Source organism: Staurois parvus, unplaced genomic scaffold, assembly GCF_062004578.1.
Source record: "Staurois parvus isolate SC_StPar_1 unplaced genomic scaffold, SC_StPar_1.0 ptg000303l, whole genome shotgun sequence".
Taxonomy (NCBI): Eukaryota; Metazoa; Chordata; class Amphibia; order Anura; family Ranidae; genus Staurois; species Staurois parvus.
Genome location: NW_028318099.1, coordinates 10,741,492 through 10,762,373, shown reverse-complemented (window position 1 = coordinate 10,762,373; position 20,882 = coordinate 10,741,492). Strand labels below are relative to the sequence as shown.

General features: G+C 42.1%; 1 protein-coding gene across 1 annotated transcript in view; it reads right to left on the bottom strand.

The window, feature by feature from the left end:
- PLPP4 (phospholipid phosphatase 4) overlaps positions 1 to 20,882 on the bottom strand; it is a 183,605-nt gene that overhangs the window by 47,779 nt on the left and 114,944 nt on the right. The window contains exon 5 of the mRNA XM_089683225.1: positions 16,098 to 16,222. Within this exon, the coding sequence (XP_089539351.1) occupies positions 16,098 to 16,222 (125 nt within the window). The remainder of the gene's footprint in view (positions 1 to 16,097; positions 16,223 to 20,882) is intronic.

The window sequence follows — 20,882 nt, the reverse complement described above, 5'->3', positions numbered from 1 at the left end:
CTCTGTCTCCTCCTCTCCACTTCCTCTTTCTGTAGGAGTCCCCTAAGATTCTGTCCTCGGAGCCCTTCTCTTCTCCATCTACACCTCCTCCCTTTGGTCACTTGATAAATTGTCATGGCTTTAAGTACCATCTCTATGCTGATGACACACAAATCTATCTCTCTACCCCTCACCTCACCCCTTCAGTCTCCTCTTGCATTACTAACTTACTAACTGGCATATCAGCATATGGATGTCACACCACTTTCTCAAACTCAATCTTTCTAAAACTGAGCTCATAATATTCCTTCCAACCCGTGCCCCCTCCCCTGACTTCTCCATCAAGATCAATAATACAACCATCATTCCATCCCCTCATGCCAGGGTACTAGGTGTAATCCTGGACTCCGATCTGTCCTTTCAGCCCCAAATCCAACCACTGTCCAAATCTTGTAGACTTCACCTCCACAACATCTCCACGATATGCCCGTTCTTAACCTCTGAAACTACTAAGCAACTTATTCACTCCCTGGTTATCTCTCGCCTTGACTATTGTAACTTCCTCCTCATTAGCCTACCTAATTGCAGGCTATCCCCTCTTCAGTCTATCATGAATGCTGCTGCCAGACTCATCCCCCTTACCAACCGATCCATGTCGGCCATCCCTCTCTGCCAATCCCTCCACTGGCTTCCCATTGCCTGCTTAATAAAATTCTAAACATTAACAATAACATATAAAGCCATTTACAACTCTGCCCCAAATTACATCTCCAATCTTGTCTCTAAATATCACCCAAACCGTCCTCTCCGCTCCTCCTGAGACCTCCTGCTCTCTAGCTCCTTTGTCTCCACCTCTCATGCTCATCTCTGGGACTTCTCCAGAGCCTCCCCTATCCTCTGAAACTCTCTACCCCAATCTGTCTGACTATCACCTACTCTGCCCACTTTTGGGTGATCCCTGAAAACCTGTCTCTTCAGGAAAGTCCTTGTCCTGCCTTTAGCTAATAACGGAATCTTCTATTTCTCCCATCAGTTCATCCCCCACAGTTATTACCTTTTTGTACCACCAGTCCCTCTCTATAAGATTGTATGCTTCCAGGAGCAGAACCCTCCTAACCCTCTTGTATTGAACTGTATCGTTGCTGTATTGTCTTCCTTTATATTTTAAAGCGCTGAGCAAACTGTTGGCACTATGTAAATCCTGTATAATAATAATTATATCCCCACAGATTTACTTCCTTTAAAGTGTAACTAAAGGCAAAACTTTTTTTTTTAGTTTTGGATAGAGTGGAGATGGATTAGAATACCTATCAGTTTTTATTGCTGTCTTTGCCCCCGTTCGCAAGATTCACCCTCTCTATTTGTCCTGTTTCCAATTATCATCATAAGTGAAAGTAATGGAAACCCCATATTTTAGTTTGTCCCCAGAAAAGTAATAGAGGAGAAATCTTCCACGGCTCCGCAAACCACAACCACCTCTTGATGAGCGGATCCGCATCGCTTGGCATTGCTGGACGCTGAACTCGGCTCTTACTTGGCAGTCAGAGGACTGCGCTGTGGGTGCCAACACAGTTCACTGACCTCACCACTCCACAGACCGACAAGCAGTAATCCTGCCACCCTGCTGGAGTGCAGACCCTGCATTGCATCTCACACAGATCATCTTCATCCAGGATCATGTGAGCGAGCTGAAGCCCCAAATCTCTCCTTTAGTAATACACAGTACAAGGACACTGCATGCAGACATCCCAAACCGAATTTCCAAAGGGTCTTCTCACTTCTTCTATATCTGTCACTCACTGAGTGATCATTTAACCCCTTTAAGTATTTGCTTTCTTACTTATGAGCTCCAACGTACTAGAGAAGATATTGCCTAGGCTTGATCCCTGAACTATCTATACTTCACTATTTACTTCCTTTAAAGTGTGGAACTAAACTCTCATATTGGTTCAGAGCAGGGGACTTAGGTCTCAACTGATTCCTACCTTCTGAATCAAAGCCCTTTTAATCATTCTATGACATTCAAACCTTTGTCTGCATAAGTCAATTGCTCTGTGTACCTATAGTCCTATCCACTATAAGATGTGTCTGTTCATTATTGTTCGCCTTTGGTATTGTTCTTTCATTTGGCGTTCAACCCTTGATGTTGCTTCAAGGATTAGCTGGCTGAGCCCTGTTCACCTTTGCCAATACAGAAATCTGCTGTGTTCAGTTTGCATTGTGTCTGTGAATCATTTAAAGGCAATGTCGGGACAAGGTCATCCAGCACCCAGGGCAAAGATGCCAAACGGTGCCCCCCCATTCCTGTTCATGATGTGCGAGCTTAGGGGATTCACTTAGGGGGTGCACAACTGACACCTCCTCCTGGCTCTCCCCTCTTTGCTTTCAGCTCTGGGCTGACAAGAGTAGCGATGATGCTGTCACTAGTCCTGTCAGCCTTGTAAGAAAAGGAGCTCAGCGCATGGTGCCCCAATTCCTGCAATAAAACACTGCGCCCAGGGCAGTCGCCAACTGCCCACCCCTTATCCCGGCCCAGATTAAAGGGGTACACAAAATGTCAGAACCTAGAGTGTCAGAAGGCTTGGGAAGTTCCCAGGGTCAATACAACATGAGAGGGCAGGCATCGTCCAGCAGCCCTTACTGGGGTAGTGCGACATAATAATTGTCTTTATTTACTGCTAAAGAAAAGTAAAAAAAACCTTTTAAAAAGGTAAAACAAGCATTTTGTTGCCAGAAATGGACAGTGAACCAGACAGTTTCTAGTGCACTGGGCAATGCTGTCAGTTTAACGTGCTTTCAGGCACTGGGAACAGGAGGGGAAGGTGTCTAGTGAGGAGACCACAGGAAAAAACCTCAACTGTGCCTCAAACAGGCAGGTAATCTGAAGAGCTGCAACACAGCTCTGACTATGTAGCTATACAGGGGTATGTGAAAAACAAGGCTGGCTAAACAGAATGGTAAATATTTTAGTAGGAGAAGCTGTTCACAAGTACCCATTTCAACTGAATATTTAGCTGTTTGGCCGGAGCTCCGTTTCAAGTTTCACATTTTACAGTACAAACTCAAAAATGTTAATGTAAACATAATTTGATTTACAAAATCGACTCAGTAACAGCTTGAGTAACCGAAAATGAAATAATGGATCTGCTCTAGATATTCTGGAACATAATAAATAAAAAGGCCTTTTATAAGAGTTTAATGGTATGAAGATTATTTTCTGACATAAACATGTCTTGTTTAGATTTTATGTGTCTGGGTGTCTTAACCACTTCAATACTGGACACTTTCACCCCTGTCACTTCCTGCCCAGGACAATCTTCAGCTTTCAGCACTGTCACACTTTGAATGACAGTTGCACAGTCATGCAACACTGTACCCAAATAAAATTTGTATTATTTTTTTCACACAAATAGAGTTTTCTTTTGGTGGTATTTGATCACCACTGGGTTTTTATTTTTATGTTAAATAAACAAAAAAAGACCAAACATTTTAAAAAAAATAGTTTTCTTGGTTTTTGTTAAAACATTTTGTAAATAAGTAATTTTTCTTCTTCACTGATGTGTGTTGATGAGGCTGCACTAATGGGCACTGATAGGTTGCCCTGATGGGCACTGATGAGGCTACACTGAAGAAACGTCAGTGTAAACGTCCCCTGTCACAGGAAAGCTGGTTATTGGCTTTCCTTTCCTCCGCACTATAACAGCATGGAGGAAAGGAAATGCTGATAACTGACATTTGTTTACAGCTGTGATTGGACAACATCATTGGCTCTTTACCCTGATCGGCGAAGCACTTTGTCCGAGGGTCACAGCTCACCACCAATCAGCGTGCAAGCATGGCAAGAGTGGGAGGACGTCATATGACATCCTCCTAGAACGACAATGGTCCCGCCCGGCCATTGTTCTACAATAGGTCGGGCAGGAACCAGAACATTTAAAAGATCTTTATGGTTAACTTATTATTTGTGTATTTACATTATAGTGCGCACTGCAGAAAATAGTTCCACTATAGAGAATATGTTGGGACAATGTAATAGATGTTCTATCTCTCTGTACCTCTATCAAAGAAAAGTGGGATCTGTCAGTATTCAGCAATGGTGGATTGATGCCATTACCGTAGTTATTTTTTGTTCTAAATCAGCACAAGGGACCACACTTACATTTAATGAGAGGAGTCCCATTTGCTGGTGCTGGCTGTCCTAGTTGAAATCTTCAGTTCCCCCCTCCCCTAAACTCCCTCACATCGGTAAACCTCCGGTGTTTCAGGTCTTAATACAGACGCAGAGCCTGTCATAGGCAACAACACACGTCGTGTATGCATCCTCTGCACTATTCATTGGAGCTGTGCTATAGCTTCCACCAATGAAAAGCGCTATGAATGGAGGAGGTGGTCCTTTCATTCATCCACCTGTCCTCCATTCATAGAATGCTTTTCATTAATGGAAGCTATAGTTAAGCTTCTGTGAATGGAGGAGGGAACAGAGTGGGCATAGTCAGCTCTCTTGTCAAGAGCCAATATCAAGTCCAGTGGTTGTATTTCCCCTGCAGCAATGGAAGATTACAAATGCAGGGGTTTTGGGGGTGGGAGGCAGATTATGGAATATTTTAACTAGAACAGCTGACTTCAGCACAAGGGACACTTATTAAATGTAGGTACTGTCCTATGTGCTGATTTTTTTTTTTGTATCAAAATTAGGCTTTAGGTTTTGGCTGCAGGTAGGCATTTTGTGTTTGGGTAGGGGGTGACGGTAAATGTTACAGTTAATTTTAGCACATTGATAAACTCATCTCCCTATCACCCTACTTTGTCTTCCTAACTTGTCATTGGAAACATATGCAGACTGTCATTGTTGACTTCTAAAAATGCTAAATGGCTGGCTGTTATACAGATCAAACATTTTAATGCTTTTTGAGTTACTGACCCAGAAATATTGAATGTTGACTTTTATAGGTCTGTAATGGCAGTCTCCTATGTTTTTTCTATCACAGGTTTATCTGCTGACTTTATTGGATTTAAAGTGATTGCAAAGTTACTTTTTTAAATAACAAACATGTTATACTTACTTACAAGGCCACTCACAATGCCGCCCCAAACTACATAACTGACCTGATACCCAGATACTACCCTACCCGTGCCCTCTGCTCCTCACAGGACCTCCTGCTCTCTAGCTCCCTGGTCTCCTCCTCCCACGCCCAATTGCAGGACTTCTCTAGGACTTCCCCCATCCTCTGGAACTCCCTACCCCAATCCATCAGAATGTCACCTACCCTCCTCACCTTCAGGCGCACCCTGAAAACCCTTCTCTTCAGGGAAGCCTACTCCAACCTCACCTAACACCCGACCTCACCTAACAACTAACCTCCTCCACTCCACCCACCACTCCATCCCCCACAGCCATCTCCTCCTGTGCCACCTTCCCCTCCCTCCTAGATTGTAAGCTCGAAAGAGCAGGGCCCTCGAACCCCTCGTGTAGTGTATTGTTACTGTCTTGTCTCATGTAATGTCCCCCTGCTACTGTACAGCGCTGAGCATACCCTTTGACGCTATATAAATACTGTATAATAATATAATAATAATACTTGCTCTGTGCAATGGTTTTGGAAAGAGTATCCCTGATCTCCTCTTCTGAGGTTCCCTTGTCAGCACTCTGGGCTCCTCCTCTTCCCTATGTGCCACCATAGGAAGCCTTTTTCCAGTGGAGTGATCTTTAGCGCACAGCCTGTGATTGATGGCCTCAGCTCTATTCTAGTGAGCTTTGTGAAGGCGGTTTGTCCCTTCCCTTCATTCAGCTCTCAGAGCTCTTGTGCAGTGGTGGTTATTTACTAAAACTGCATTGTGCAAAATCTGGTGCAGCTCTGCATAGAAACCAATCATCTTCCATGTTTTTTTTTTTGTCAAAGCTTACTAGAACAAGCAGACGTTAGAAGCTGATTGGCCACTGAGCACAACTATTCCAGATTCTGAGTGTTCCAATTTTAGTAAATCTTCCCCAGTGTTTAACTGCAGCTCCCTCCACCGCCTACTTTGTGATTCTGCAAAAAAATGTTTTCATCTGTGAGTTTTACAAGGATGTACAGGACAAAATGCTATGGATAAACAGGTACAACTTATGTAGGAGATTTGTTTCATCTCTGTGTATCACCTGAGGCCAATCACTTCACTGGGTATAGGTAAGAGATTACAATCACTTTAATGCAGAGAATACATTAAGGCAAACAAACGCTTCAGTCTTTACAAGCACTTTAAACTAATAGATCTGAACCAATCTAGTCCTAGAGACAAAGCAATTGCCGTTCATTTGAATGAAAATAAATTCAATCTTCTAGCTCTCTGATGGGAATACATATAGAAAAATGAAACATTTCTGCTAAGTACTATTATTTGGCAAAACAGGCCTCTAGCATGTGCTCCGGAGATACAGACGTTCACAAATAAAACACCTGAAGCTGCAGCTTGGTCAAATGATGTACTGAGTATAGTGAATGCCTTTCTCTGCCTTTTGTGATGCTTGCTGTACAGCGTGTTTGGTCTCATTTGTCACGTATTCTATCTCTAAGAGGATTCACTGCTCTGCTGCACTGAAGGAGATGTCTATGTAAATGAATATTAACAAACCTGTGTGGCTTTCAGAAAATCTGCTTGCAACAGATCGGGTTCAATTAGAACAAGAAGGAGCAGAAAGAAGTCTCCATTTATCTTGTGTCCCTTTGTTAGAACAGCTCCATTTCTTAGTATATTACTCCATCTCCCTAGACATCCGCAGCAGCCGACAATGCAGCAAGTCATTCATCTTCGTGCTCCCAAAGCCTCCAGTAGTCTGGTTAATGCCTGTGGGAACTGTGTACAGGTCCAGAAAAGGACAGTCTCGTCACCTACCTCCTCCTTGTCAGGTGTACTCAGTTTTCTATGGTGACATAAGTCAGGGTGGTGATATTTGGGCACATCTGTTACCAACAACGTGATATGAAAGTCCTGCTCATCCACGCATGGATTGCACGCCATTAGAAATTGGCCAATATTTGAAAGTTCATGTTATTGCTCAGAATGTAACTTGTGCACTGCCAAATCTCTAATGTTCAAGCTGCTATTTTAGTTCCTTAATAATCTACATTTGTCATGGTAACTTACGTTTTTGGGGTTGTATTCGATATGCGCAAAGCGAGATCAGTGGAAACATGGGGATACACAGTTTGTGCACCTCCAGCACTGAAAGTATGTAATAGCAAGGGGTGCTGGGGGTGTGCTGGAGGGTCTGTTGATGCTGGCTGCTGGGGGATCTATTGTTGCTAGAGGGAATCTATTGATGCTGGGGGTCTATTGCTGCTGGTGGGGGATCTAATGTTGCTGGAGGGAATCTACTGATGCTGGGGATCTATTGCTGCTGCTGGGGATCTATTGTTGCTGGAAGGAATCTATTGATTCTGGGGTCTTTTGCTGCTGGTGGGGGATAATTGTTGCTAGAGAGAATCTATTGATACTGGGGGTCTATTGAGGCTGCTGGGGGATCTATTGTTGCTGAAGGGAATCTATTGATGCTGGGGGTTGATTGCTGCTGATGGGGGATCTATTGTTGATGGAAGGAATCTATTGATTCTGGGGGTCTATTGCTGCTGGTGGGGGATCTTTTGTTGCTGGAGGGAATCTATTGATACTGGGGGTCTATTGCTGCTGCTGGGTGATTAATTGTTGCTAGAGGGAATCTATTGATGCTGAGGGTCTATTGCTGCTGGTGGGGTGTCTATTGTTGCTAGAGAGAATCTATTGATGCTGGGGGTCTATTGCTTCTGGTGGGGGATCTATTGTTGCTGGTGGGAATCTATTGATGCTGGGGGTCTATTGCTGCTTCTGGGGGATCAATTGTTGCTAGAGGGAATCTATTGATGCTGGGGGTCAATTGCTGCTGGTGGGGATCTATTGTTGTTGGAGGGAATCTGTTGATGCTGGGCGTATATTGCTGCTGCTGCTGGGGGATAATTTGTTGCTGGAGGGAATCTATTGATGCTGGGGGTCTATTGTTTCTGATGGGGGATCTATTGTTGCTAGAAGGTCTTATGTTTCTGGAGGGTCATTTCTTGCTGTGGTGGATCTGTTGTTGAGGGAGGGGTCTATTATTGCTGGATGGAGGTCTATTGTTGCTGGGGGGTCTACTGTTGTTGTTCCTGGCTGCAGCTAATCTATTTTACTGCTTTTTTTGTTATCATTAATAATTTCCATACAAATAAATTAGCACCACAAAATGATACTTGGCTCTGTATTATATAAAAGGGGCGATACTGGGTGGTGTTCAGAGGTGGGTAGGGGGCGGAGACAAGGGTGGCTCAGAAGAGGAGTGCTCCTGCATTTATTCTCTTACAAAAAGCTCTGGAGAGATCACACAAATACTTATAAGTATAACACTTAATGACAAATACAGATAACAAATATTAGAAAATATAGCAATAGTACTTAACTAAAGATGCTGTTTCTACCACGGGTCCTACCTACTTGCACAGAGTGGCACAGGTAATCACAGACGCATGCATGACAGCAAGCTCTGGCAGAGACAATTATTTCCAGCCTAACTGTGTGTTATATACTGGACTTGAATGTAAGAAAATGGCAAATCGTAAAGAAAAAAATGGTCTTGGCCACAACTTGGTCAGTTAACAGTGACATTTCTTTGGTATGAGTCAGCTTAGGTAACCAGACTTTTTGTCCTCATATGGCTCCTTAGCTAGGAATCAGAGGCTTAGAATTAATTAGTGAGCCACAATATTTATAAGGAAATATAAAATATGCAATTTTCCCATCAATTTGGCACACTCTAGAATTCAGGTGACTATTAATTAAACCCAATAGAAAACATTTATTATATTGCAGCTTACCAAATTATGTGATGGATACACTAGTTTCCTTTTCTTAGACTTTCTTTGCTTTATTTTCACCTAGGGATGTGGCCAGTAAGTCAGTTGTTTTTCAACAGAAGCTGTCCTGCAGATGTAGCAGTTATAGGGATGTGACAAACTATTTACCACGGACATGGATGCTTACATTTATTTATTTATGTAAAACCTTTACCCGAAAAGGAACAAAATTGTTGCTGTAACTGTTTATAATGTGTTAGCTGGAATTTGGTCTCAATCTGTCAGTGTATCCAAACCTGCCAGTGCATCTAACATTCCCCTCCCTCCAGATTAACTATGCTGTCCAACGGTGTGCCTCTGTTGCTACTTCATCCAGAGTAGGGGTGGGCAACTGTGGCCCTCCAGCTGGGAACTCCATGTCCCATGGGGTATTGCAAGACTGAAAATTGCAAGCATGACTCCCATAGACAAAGGCATGATAAAAAGACTGACAGTTTCTTCCAAAGGCCGAGGCATGATGGAACTTCCGCAACACCTGGAGGGCTGAAGCTACCCACCCCTGATCCAAAGTGTAGGCAAGTGGCCAAATCACCAGAGGAAAATGCTTAAAAAAAAAACTAATGCAGCCACCATATCTAATGATTGGTAAGCTGCAATATATTAAACTTTTAGCTTTGGGTTTAATATCGCATTAAGCAAAGCATTGTTTGACAAATTTGATGCAGTGCTAGAGGGTTATTTAGGCTAGGTTCACATCTGTGCGGGTGGTGCTGCTGCGGAATCCGCACGAAAATCTGTGCAGCCACACAGAGAAATGCGGACCCACGGTCAGGTGCCAATAGTTCTAATGGCACGCCGCCCGCACTGGAAAACACGACCGTACTGGGAACCGAGGTTCCCGTGCGGGCTGTGTTTTCAGAAGAAGTGCAGGGACTTCTCTGTGTGTCATGGGGCATGGGAGTCCATTCAAATGAATGGGGTCTCGTGCCCACACAAAATGCGGCCCGCACGGCCACATATATGTGAACCGAGATTTTCTGGCATTCTGAGAAAGTTCAAATGAATGGGCTGAAATCACATTGCGTCGGACTGCATGGTGTGAACCAGCCCTAAAACTTTTTTTCATAGAAGTACAGCACTGCTGTGCAGAATGTAAAATGTATACAATGAATCATTCATGGGTGACATAACCCATATGTTTGTTTACAAAACACAGCTGCACAATTAAAGTGCTTATTGCTCCATCAGCGTTCTATATGCAGATAAGCTCTGAAAAATAATGCTAGGACTCATTTCATAATATTTTATTCAACATTCCTTTTCCTTCCCATGTATACTAGCACATATGTGTCTGTCGATTCAGCAAAACCTATAGCGTACAGGGTACTGGAAAGTAATCCCCTTCGTTTCAATATATCTAGGTGAATACGGGTTCAGCAATTGTTTCATATAATGTGTTTACGCATTTCATACAACACAACTCTATTACATCTTATTGTACATATGGAATGCTGTTTACTTATTCTATTCTGTTATCAAAAACAAATTCATTAGACTGCATCATGTTCCAGCGGCTCCCTTCTAGCCAGACAGGCTTTCATGATGAAAGTTTGTTGCTTTGTGTAGCAAAGCATAACTGTATGAGAGTGCTAATAAAACCGAAGGCTGAACAGCAGTGGCATGCTGTCAGAGCCCTCACAGAAGCCATACATCACTGGTTTCATGTTTGCCACACAGAGGAGCAAGCCAATTAACCAGCAATAAAAATATCAAAAAAGTTCTGTAGACGTCTATTGTACTTATTTGTAATTGAAACATAGTCTGGTATTTATTCTTTTGTAAAGCTGGCGGATATAAAAAATATAAGTAAAGGATAAGTTCACGTTTGGATCATGTTACATGTTACCGCAGTATTTAGGGTGTAACATGTAATATGTTCCAGTACCTCTACCCCTCCACTCCCCCCTTACAGCGGGTGGTGGTTCCTCTCCCCTGCAGCCGCTGTCAAACCGCATCATTCAATCACAGGGAAATGTGAATCAATAAAGTCCTGTGTGCCATCGTGGCAGATGGACTTGTAGTTCTCAATGGACTACGAGGGCACCCTTGTAGTTCATTGACACTTCCTCTTGCTTTCTAACAGAAAGCCTGTACAGAGCTGATGTAGCCCCTGGTCCTAAACTGTGGCTACTATGTAAATTTAGTTTGGGCTGGACTGTAGGCAGCTCAGACCGATTATACAGTTCCTAATTGTTGTTTTTCCCTAAGCTCAGTCGGGTTGTGAATATATCACTGTCACCTGTAGGTGTTCCTGATACTGCAGGTCATAGTATGAGATTTCTGAAACAGACTGAGTTATGCATATTTTTATTTCTTTCAGCCAGCCCAGTAGGAGGTTCTTGGCCACCAGTGAGTGCTGGGGGGGATATAAATATTTGGGACAAGCCATGGACTAGCTCTCTTATACCTGCCTACCTCCAATCTTATCTGGTTTGCTAAAAAGAAATGGATTGGATCAGAAGGTAGCCGGGTGTAAACGGACAGCTGGTCCATTTATACCCCGCTGCTCAAAGAGTGCATGTCTGCACTGCATGAAGTGAGTGGACACGGACCTGTCATCCTTCTGCTCTGCTCAGCTCAGGGGGGGACCAGTGGACAGATCCCCTACTGAGCAAAGTAGATTCCAGCCCCTGTGAAAGGGGCCTTAAATGTTGGTGCCTTGTTCCAGATCTCCAATAGTTCCAGATTGAATTCTCCAATAGAGGTCTGGGAAAAAGAGGAAAATTCAGCTTCACGTATTGAAAGTTTCTAAAAATTTCACTAAAGCTCTTATTACCATTCCTCTACTCTTTCAATTAGTTGATTATAGCTCAATGCTGAAGTTGAGTTTTATAAAAGTTTTATAAACGTTTTGTGTTAATGCCAAATTGAAGTTTCAGATTATATCAGCTACAGCAATTATTAAAAGTCTACACACCCCTGTTAAAATGTCTTTTTTGGAACCTTTTCCACCTTTAATGTGACCTATAAACTGTACAACTCAATTGAAAAACAAATTGAAATCTTTTCGAGGGGAAGTAAACATAAAAAAATAAAATAATGTGGTTGCATAAGTGTGCATACCCTCTTATAACAGCAGATGCTGTTTTCAGAATTAAGCAATAACAATCAAAATCATGTTAAATAGGAGTCAGTACAAACCTGCCATCATTTAAAGTGCCTCTGATTAACCCCAAATAAAGTTCAGCTGTTCTAGTAAGTCTTTCCTGACCTTTTCTTAGTCGCATCCTACAGCAAAAGTCATGGTTCGCAGAGAGCTTCCAAAGCAGGGATCTCATTGTTAAAAGGTATCAGTCAGGAGAAGGGCACAAAAGAATTTCAAAGGCATTAGATAGACCATGGAACACAGTCATCAAGTGGAGAAAATATGGCGCAACAGTGACATTACCAATAACTGAGTGTCTCTGCAAAATGGATGAAAAGATGAGAAGAAAACTGCTGTGGGAGGCTGCCAAAAGGCCTACAGCAGTAATAAAGGAGCTGCAGGAATATCTGGCAAGTACTCGCTGTGTGGTACATGTGACAACAGTCTCCCGTATTCTTCATATGTCTGGGCTATGGGGTAGAGTGGCAAGATTGAAGCCTTTTCTTATAAAGAAAAACATCCAAGCCTGGTAACATTTTGCAAAAACACATCTGAAGTCTCCCAAAAGCATTTGGGAAAATATGTTATGGTCTGATGAAACCAAGATTGAACTTTTTGGAATAATTCCAAAAAGATATGTTTGGCGCAAAAACAACCCTGCACATCACCAAAAGAACACCATACCCACAGTGAAGCATGGCGGTGGCAGCATCATACTTTGAGGCTGTTTTTCTTCAGCTGGAACTGGGGCCTTAGTCAAGGTAGAGTGAATTATGAACAGTTCCAAATACCAGTCAATATTGGCACAAAACCGTCAGGCTTCTGCTAGAAAGCTTCACATGAAGAGGAACTTCATCTTTCAGCATGACAACGACCCAAAGCATACATCCAAATCAACAGAGGAATGGCTTCACCAGAAGATTAAAGTTTTGGAATGGCCCAGCCAGAGCCCAGACCTGAATCCAATCAGAAATCTGTGGGGTGATCTGAAGAGGGCTGTGCACAGGAGATGTCCTTACAATCTGACATATTTGGAATGTTTTTGCAAGGAAGAGTGGGCAAATATTGCCAAGTCAAGATGTGCCATGCTGATAGACTCATATCCAGGGGCGGACTGACAACTCATGTGGCCCCCGGGCAATAGGGGATCATGGGGCCTCTGTGTCCTTGCCCAAACTCACAAAAGCCTATGAAAAAGGTACCAGGGGCATCTCATGGGGCCCCCTGCTGACCCCGGGCCCTCGGGCAGTGCCCGAGTTTCCAAATGGTCAGTCCGCCCCTGCTTATACCCAAAAAGACTGAGTGCTGGATTGAAATCAAAAGGTGCTTCAACAAAGTACTAGTTTAAGGGTGTGCACACTTATGCAACCATATTATTTTAGTTTTTTATTTTTACTTCCCTCCACCTAAAAGATTTCAGTTTGTTGTTCAACTGAATAGTACAGTTTATAGGTCACATTAACAGTGGACAAAGTCCTGAAATGATTTGGCTTTGTCTCATTTTTTTACATCACAGAAACCTGACATTTTAACAGGGGTGTGTAGACTTTTTATATCCACTGTAAGTACATTTCAGGTGAATTAACACAAAAAGTGTGTTTAGTCTTACAGTTAATTTTCATCAGAAAACAACTGCAGTTTGATGATAAAAGCCTGCCCCCTGCCAGCACTCTGTGGAAAAGGACCCTTGTTCTCAGTGTGGAAGCAGTGGTTTCTCTGCAGAGGTCTAACTCCTGCTAAATTAGCAGACAGGAGGAGCTTAGCTGATTGCAGAGATTTAGGTCCTATTCACCAGGGGGTGTGTTGCACCTCTGCAGAGAGACTACAGATTTTACACAAAGAGCAAAGGTCATTCTCTGCAGTGTGCTGGAAGGGACAATATTTGTCTACTTAGGCTGTGGCTGCTTTCTGTTAGGGCTCGTTCACACCATATGTGCATGAAAACTAAAGGAAACTAACGTGCAGATTTCACTTGCAGAGACATCAGTTTACATCAGTTGTCATGTGTGCTTCAATGAGTTTTACACATATGCAGATTTCTGCGCAGACAAATCTGCATGGGCTTCTAGTGTTGTGGTGTGAACAGGGCTCATAAAGAACAATTGATTTTGTTGTGCCCTTGCAGAACGTGTGCAGAAAAACTGTTGTGTCTGCACCATGGTGTGAACAAGCCCTAAGACTTTCACACTTTTTGTTTTGATGCACCTGGAGTATATTTAGTTGATTTAAAATTGAAGTTCACCTTCTATAAAAAAAATAAAATAAATGCACATTTTTTTACAGATAAAAAGTAGCGAATTTACTTTTTTTTTTCTCTAACGTTCCCGCAATAAGCATAGTGCAATGCCAGGATCCTGCAGACTCTCAGTAAGCTGTCTCCCATACCTCCAGACAATTACTAAATGGCAGGAAGAATCAATAAACTATGAGAGTGCTCACAAGCGCCCTCGTAGTTTATTAAGAGTTACAAGCTGTCAGCTGCAATGGCTGATGGTAATTATAGTCTATTCATTCACAGGAAACTGAGAATGAATGACACATGTCCAGCCATGCTGTATTATAATCAGGACACCAGGTGTGGGGAAGAGATCCCCCATCTGCTGTCAGCAAGAGGGAAGCACTGGTGGCGGGAGGTGGGTGCATAGGAGCATGTTACATGTTACACTCTAAATATAGGTATAACATGTAATATGCTCTGAAAGGTGAACGTATGAAAGTTCGACTGGGCTTCAATTGGATGGGTCATTCTTTGAACAACCATCATGCATCACAATTCTAAAACTATCAGATACACGCAGTCATGGGTGGAAACTAAGAGTGTAGCAGCAGAAGACATTCATACTTGTGCGACATGTCAGGCAAATTTGGACACTAAAGTAGCTTGTTTTTCAATGACAATGTTCAAATATTGCACTACTTTGGTCTGATTTCATGCGACTTGAGTGCCATAGACTGCAATGTAAACTCTCAAAAGTCACATGGAAGTCGCACCTGAATGTTATACATGTGACAGTTGTGCAACAGTTGTCCGCTATCATTTGTCAAAGCCAAAGTTCCATCCAAGTCTCACCCATCCAAAGTTGCACTCCAAAGTCGTACTCAAAATCGCACTACTTTGGAGTTGCACTTGTGTGAATTGAGCCAAAAGGAGGGAAGGAAAACTATGTGGTTCTATGCTTTGCAGATTGCAGAGGTAACCACTGGTGATACAAGCATGTCTGCAGTTAGTACAAAACAAGAAAACAGAATAACCCTTGATAATAGAGATTTTTTTTTTCTATAACAAAAAGACAAGACTAGGATACTTTCAAGGATGTAGGCAAAGTCTGTATATGAAATAAACAATCAAAGAGCTAAAAGTCATATATTATTTTAAGTATACTGCATATATGCCTGAAAAATATTTAAAGGTGGAATTACATTTTAGCTTAATTCTTCGATGACATTTACTTGTGCTTTCTTTTTAACAACTTTTATTGTTTTTTTTTTTTATCTCTGGATAAGAGAGCCCCTTTATCCACCCCAGTCTTCCCTCACACCTGACTAGACAGCTGAAAGATTAAAAGTCTCAGCATGTATGGCATTTAGTAAATCATCTTCTATAGGTTCAGATTCTTCATTCTGAATTCTAGCTGTGCAAAAGGACAGGATATCTGATCCAAGCAACTGCACCTGTCAGGTCTAGTTCAAAGTGAATGTCATATAATTTGGCAAAGTTTAGGTCTATAACCTCAATTCAACATAAGCTTTCAATATATACAAGGATGGATGGTAGTGGATGAAATACACATTCTTCAGCTGCCTGCTGACCTGTACTCCTTATATATTACCGCTTGGGTTTACTATGGTGGTAGATGCATGGTATTGCATCCAAGGACTAGGGCGGATAGGGAGTGTGTTGATGGAGCAGGGGCATTGGGCACCATAAAAACAAAGCACTTGCATTGGGTGCAAAGAGTTTATTAATAATGAAAAGCTGTTTTAGGACCTGCATTTTACATCAAGGCAAAAAAGAAGGTATCTCTGTCTCCCTCTCTATATATATATATATATATATATGAATTTGTGGCACTTTCTACATAGTAGAGGACAGCACGTCATAGACTGATGTAAAAGCCATGTATACTCACAGGATGAGTGGATACTTGGAAAGCTTTTTCTGCCTTCCGACACAAGGCTGGCATCTCCAGTGCAATGCATCTCTTCATTTGACACCCCATCCGGAAAACAGCGGTAAAAGAAATCAGGACGTGGTCTAAAATTGAAAATAAGATAAATATTTTTAAATTGTTGCTTTTCTCTGCAGGGAAAGAATTGTTAGGATGAGGGTTGATGGTTGATACAAGTAAGGCTAATCTTGGACATGCGACAGCCCTTGTTTCCCCTCTGAAAAGTGATCTGTGGTGGATGGCTTTTCAGAGGCATTTGGCAGGCAGTGAGGAGGCGATATGTCACTCCTTCACTGGATGTTTTAACCCTGTAAATGCCGTGCTACCATGCCTGAATCGTGTGCATTAAATGGATCGTGTTTGTCGGGTAACTGACTATGACAGGTGGTATAATTTTTGCATGTGTGTGAACCAGTCCAGGTTGCCTTTGCAGCTTACGGGGAGCGTACAAATGCAGCTCAACAGCCCCCTTTAAGACCCCACGTTAACTGTAAAGTGGCTCTAAAGGCTCAAGATTTTTTACCTTCATGAATTCTATGCATGAAGGTAAAAAACCTTCAGTGTTTGGTGGCCCCCAGTCCCCCCCCCCAGTTCTTACCTGAGCACCCTCCGATCCAGCGATGTTCACAGTAGTCTCGGCTGTATGTGGACTCTCCCTCCTCACTGGTTAAGATACCAGCAGGAGCCCATTGTCTTATGGATGCACAGAGCAGCGGCTCGGGGGCAAGCAGCTTTCCTTAAGGGCACTACTTGAGGGGGAGGAGCCAGAGTGCCAGCCGAGACCCAAAAAGGATCGAGACAGCTGTGTGCAAAACTACTGCACAGAGCAGGTAAGTATGACATGTTTGTTATTTTTTTAAAAAAACAAAGCTTTAGTATCACTTTAAGACAATCCAAAGTTTATTGTATCATTACATTGAAAAACAACACACCACTGAAACAAATTAAATAGTTTAGTTACAAAATAATAACCATAAGCATGTAAAGAGTGCCCAGAAAATAAATAATAAAAAAGCATGTAATGAAGGTAAATGAAGGATAGAAAGGAAAAGAAAAGATTAAAGAAAAATACAAAAAAGGAGTCATAAGGAAAGAACATGAAAAGAAGAGAAGAAAAGAAAAAAAGTAGGGAGGTAGGAAAATATGGGGAGAAAGAGAGAGGAGGATTTGCTATGGACAACTGTAGCTGCTGACATTTAAAATACAGCCACTTACCTGTCCCTTGGTCCAGCGGTGTCTTCGCCACAGCTGGTTTCACTGGCCGTCTTTTCTCCCTGGCGCTGGCATCTTCAGTGTGGGTACCTGGATGTGACAGCTTGTGGCTTCACAGCCGAGTGCCCACTGCGCATGCGCAAATAGCGTTTTGCTTTGTGAATGGCCCCGTAGTCTTCTGGGACCTCTCATGTGTCCAAGGAGACTATGAGGAGGGAGAGGGGAGGACAACCTCCGCTTCCGATGGCCTTAGGTGATTGCGCCAGAAGTGGGAGCGGTGCGGGTACCTGTAAAATTCGGGTACCCCCCCTTCACTCCCTACAGGTGCCAATGCTTAATGAGGAATGGGGGACAAAGTCTTAAAGCAGAACTTTCCCTTTTGGATGGAGCTCTTCTTTAATTTTCATTTAAAGCTGAACTTGCTGCACATAAAAAATATAATTCATGTAGGTATCTGTATTTAATCATTAAATGAATTTTTACCAGCAGCTAGTGTAAATACCTGGTTTTAGCTTGGTATCACCGTGTTACAATTCCATGTACAGCAGAGCTCAGACTGTGAGAGGGAGAGAAGCAACTCAAGGAGCCAATCAGTTGTGCTACAGTACTCATGTGCTAATATGGAACATGCTTGTAGGAGGAGTGGGTTGAGTGACAGAGAGATGAGCTCATCAGTCTGCTGCTTCTCCTTTACTGTCCAGTCATAGGCTGGGGGCAGGTTCATGACTTAGTTGCAGTAAAAAAAGTCAAGTCTCCAGTCTGCCTATTGTTTCTGGCAGGGCCATAAATATCTCAGGAATGCATGGATTTAAATGCAATTCTTTTAGCTGGTAAATATCTCTCATATAGAATATTTTTCTGTGTAGTTAGTGGTTTAACCACTTGCCCTCCTGAGGATTTACCCCCTTTCCTGACCAGGCTTTTTTTCTGTGCTACTTTGACTGACAATTGCACGGTCATGCAACGCTGCACCCAAATTAAATTTACGTCCTTTTTTCCCCACAACTTGAGCTTTCTTTCAGTGGTTTTGATTGACTGTGCGGTTTTTATTTTTTTGCGCTATAAGCAAAAAATGACCGACAATTTTGAGAAAAAAACAATATTTTGGACTTTTTGCTAGTAAACAGTAAAAAAAATTAAAAAAATCAAATTTTGGCATATATTTAGGCCAAAATGTATTCTGCTACATGTCTTTGCTAAAACAAATCCCAATCCTTGTAAATTAATTGGTTTACATGAAAGTTATAGCGTTTACAAATGGCGGTATAGATGCTGAGATTTTTTTTTCTACTAGCAATGGCAGCGATCAGCAACTTTTAGCGGGACTGTGGGACTGCAGCAGACATTCTGACACTGGGGAGGAATTAACTAAGTGTGTCTGTGACACCCCAGTGACACCAATACAGTGATCAGTGCTAAAAAAAAAAAGCACTGACACTGTACTAATGACACTGGGCAGGAAGGGGTTAATATGAGGGGAACTGAACAGGAAAGGGTTAACTGTGTGCTGGGAGTGTTTTACTAGGGGGCGGGGGGTGTGTTCTTCACTGTAAGCACACTAATCAGGGTGGCTGCACTGTGCACAGCCATCCCAAGCAGTGTGCTCAAGCTGACAGGGAGAAAGATTGTTTGTAAACAAAACAATCTTCCTTCCTGTCAGAGATGCTCAGTAATCACCGGGCGCCAGTGGGTAATTACCGGATAGGACCCAGTGATTGACATCCGCGGGCGCGAATGGCGGCGCGGGTAGGGCGCGTGCATGGCTGCATGCGCCCCCTACCTGGAAATGCAGAATGACGTATATATACATGATCCTGCGCACACGTGCCACCCTGTAGCAGTATATTTGCTATAGGGCGGTCCTTAAGAGGTTAAAGTAGCTGCTTTAATGAAAGCTATGTTTATACCACCATGCTCTAATTTTGGAGGAACGGTGAAATTTAATATCTAACATATTGCACAAAGATAAGCGTTTTTCCACTTTTACAGTCAAATTTGAGAAAACCCCACTATAGAGTATGTTTGTTATATGTTCCCATTAAACAGAAATCTTAAAAACAATAAAAGAATATGGGGTCAATTCACTAAAGGTTACCGCATGTGATATGAAGGTCACGTGACTCATTTTTCAGAAATATTGCATGAGACAATATAAGAGATAATTCATCAAAGTAAAATATTGAATGTGAGGTAAATACTGCACATTTGTTAAAATAGTGAGAAATACTACAAAAAAAAAACCCATGAGATAAATCATTAAAGTTAGTTAATAAAAAACACACACAATCATTATTTATCATCAGTTGTTTGTTGGCGGTATTTTAGAAATGTACAAAATAACAGTTAGAGGAACTCTGCATTGGCCAGAAAGTGAAAAGTATACAATGTATCAATGTGAAAAAGTTCTACTCTGACTTCAGGTATGAAAATAAATTGTAACATTTCATCAGAGGGAGATCATTTTGTTAATGAAAGCACACTAGAATGTTTTCATAGTTTCACATAATTGCTATGTGCCTTCTGGTGCAGTGTTAGCTTGCAGAAAAAAAAAAACACCACCAAAAATAACGCAAAATGTAAGTTCTAAATATCGCAAAACATAAATATTTAACACATTCGATTATTTTAACTCTAAAAAGCATGCAGTATTTATCTCTTAGTGAATTGATCCCTATATCTTAGAATTTTAGCAGGCCTCTGAGTAGACTGTAAGCTACACTGAACAATTTCAAGTGATTTTGCACTCAAAGTAGAGACAAACTAAGCTTCCCCTCATTAGCACAGCATGCAGAAGCCAAGTTTCTAGATATCTAACCCTTTGTTAGGCAGTGTTCAAATCTAGTGTGCAACTGATAGGAGACCTGCCAGCACAGTTCAAATGTTAAGATGGTCATACATTAATTGAAATATGGCCAGTTCAGCAGGGACCAATTGAATTTTGAACCATGTATGCGCACTGGGGTTGTATAGAAGTTAATCTACCAATTGACTTTGCACAGCTGCCCTGTCGTATTTTCCACACTCGATCAGTGCAGCAGACTATAGCCTGCAAAGCTGGTCAGTGTGGTCTGATGGTGGGGAAGTTAGACGAATCGTCCGGCACACCAACTGGGTGACTCTGGCAAACAGTGCTTCCTCCCTTCATACCCTTCTAGCAGACTGATAGCTAATAACAGCCCTTTACCCCAATCATCACACACAGACAAGATGTTGAGGTAAAAGGTTTTTTATACCCTTCAAAAATACAGGCAGTTACCACATGAACAATAAAAACAAATATTACACATTGGGGTAAACAACCCACAATGGTTAGGTAATGAGGTAAAGTTGACAAGGAATCTACAGGAGGATTAGCCAACAGACAGAAACAATAGGTTACTCAATTAACAATGTGAATTCACACCTAGGAGACACACAATGGGGAAACTATACAACAGGAGAGAGACACTTCACAGCTAGACAGGATAGGCAAACACAGGTACACAAGCTAACAGTAAACACATAACACCTTAACTGCTTTCCCACCACCTTATA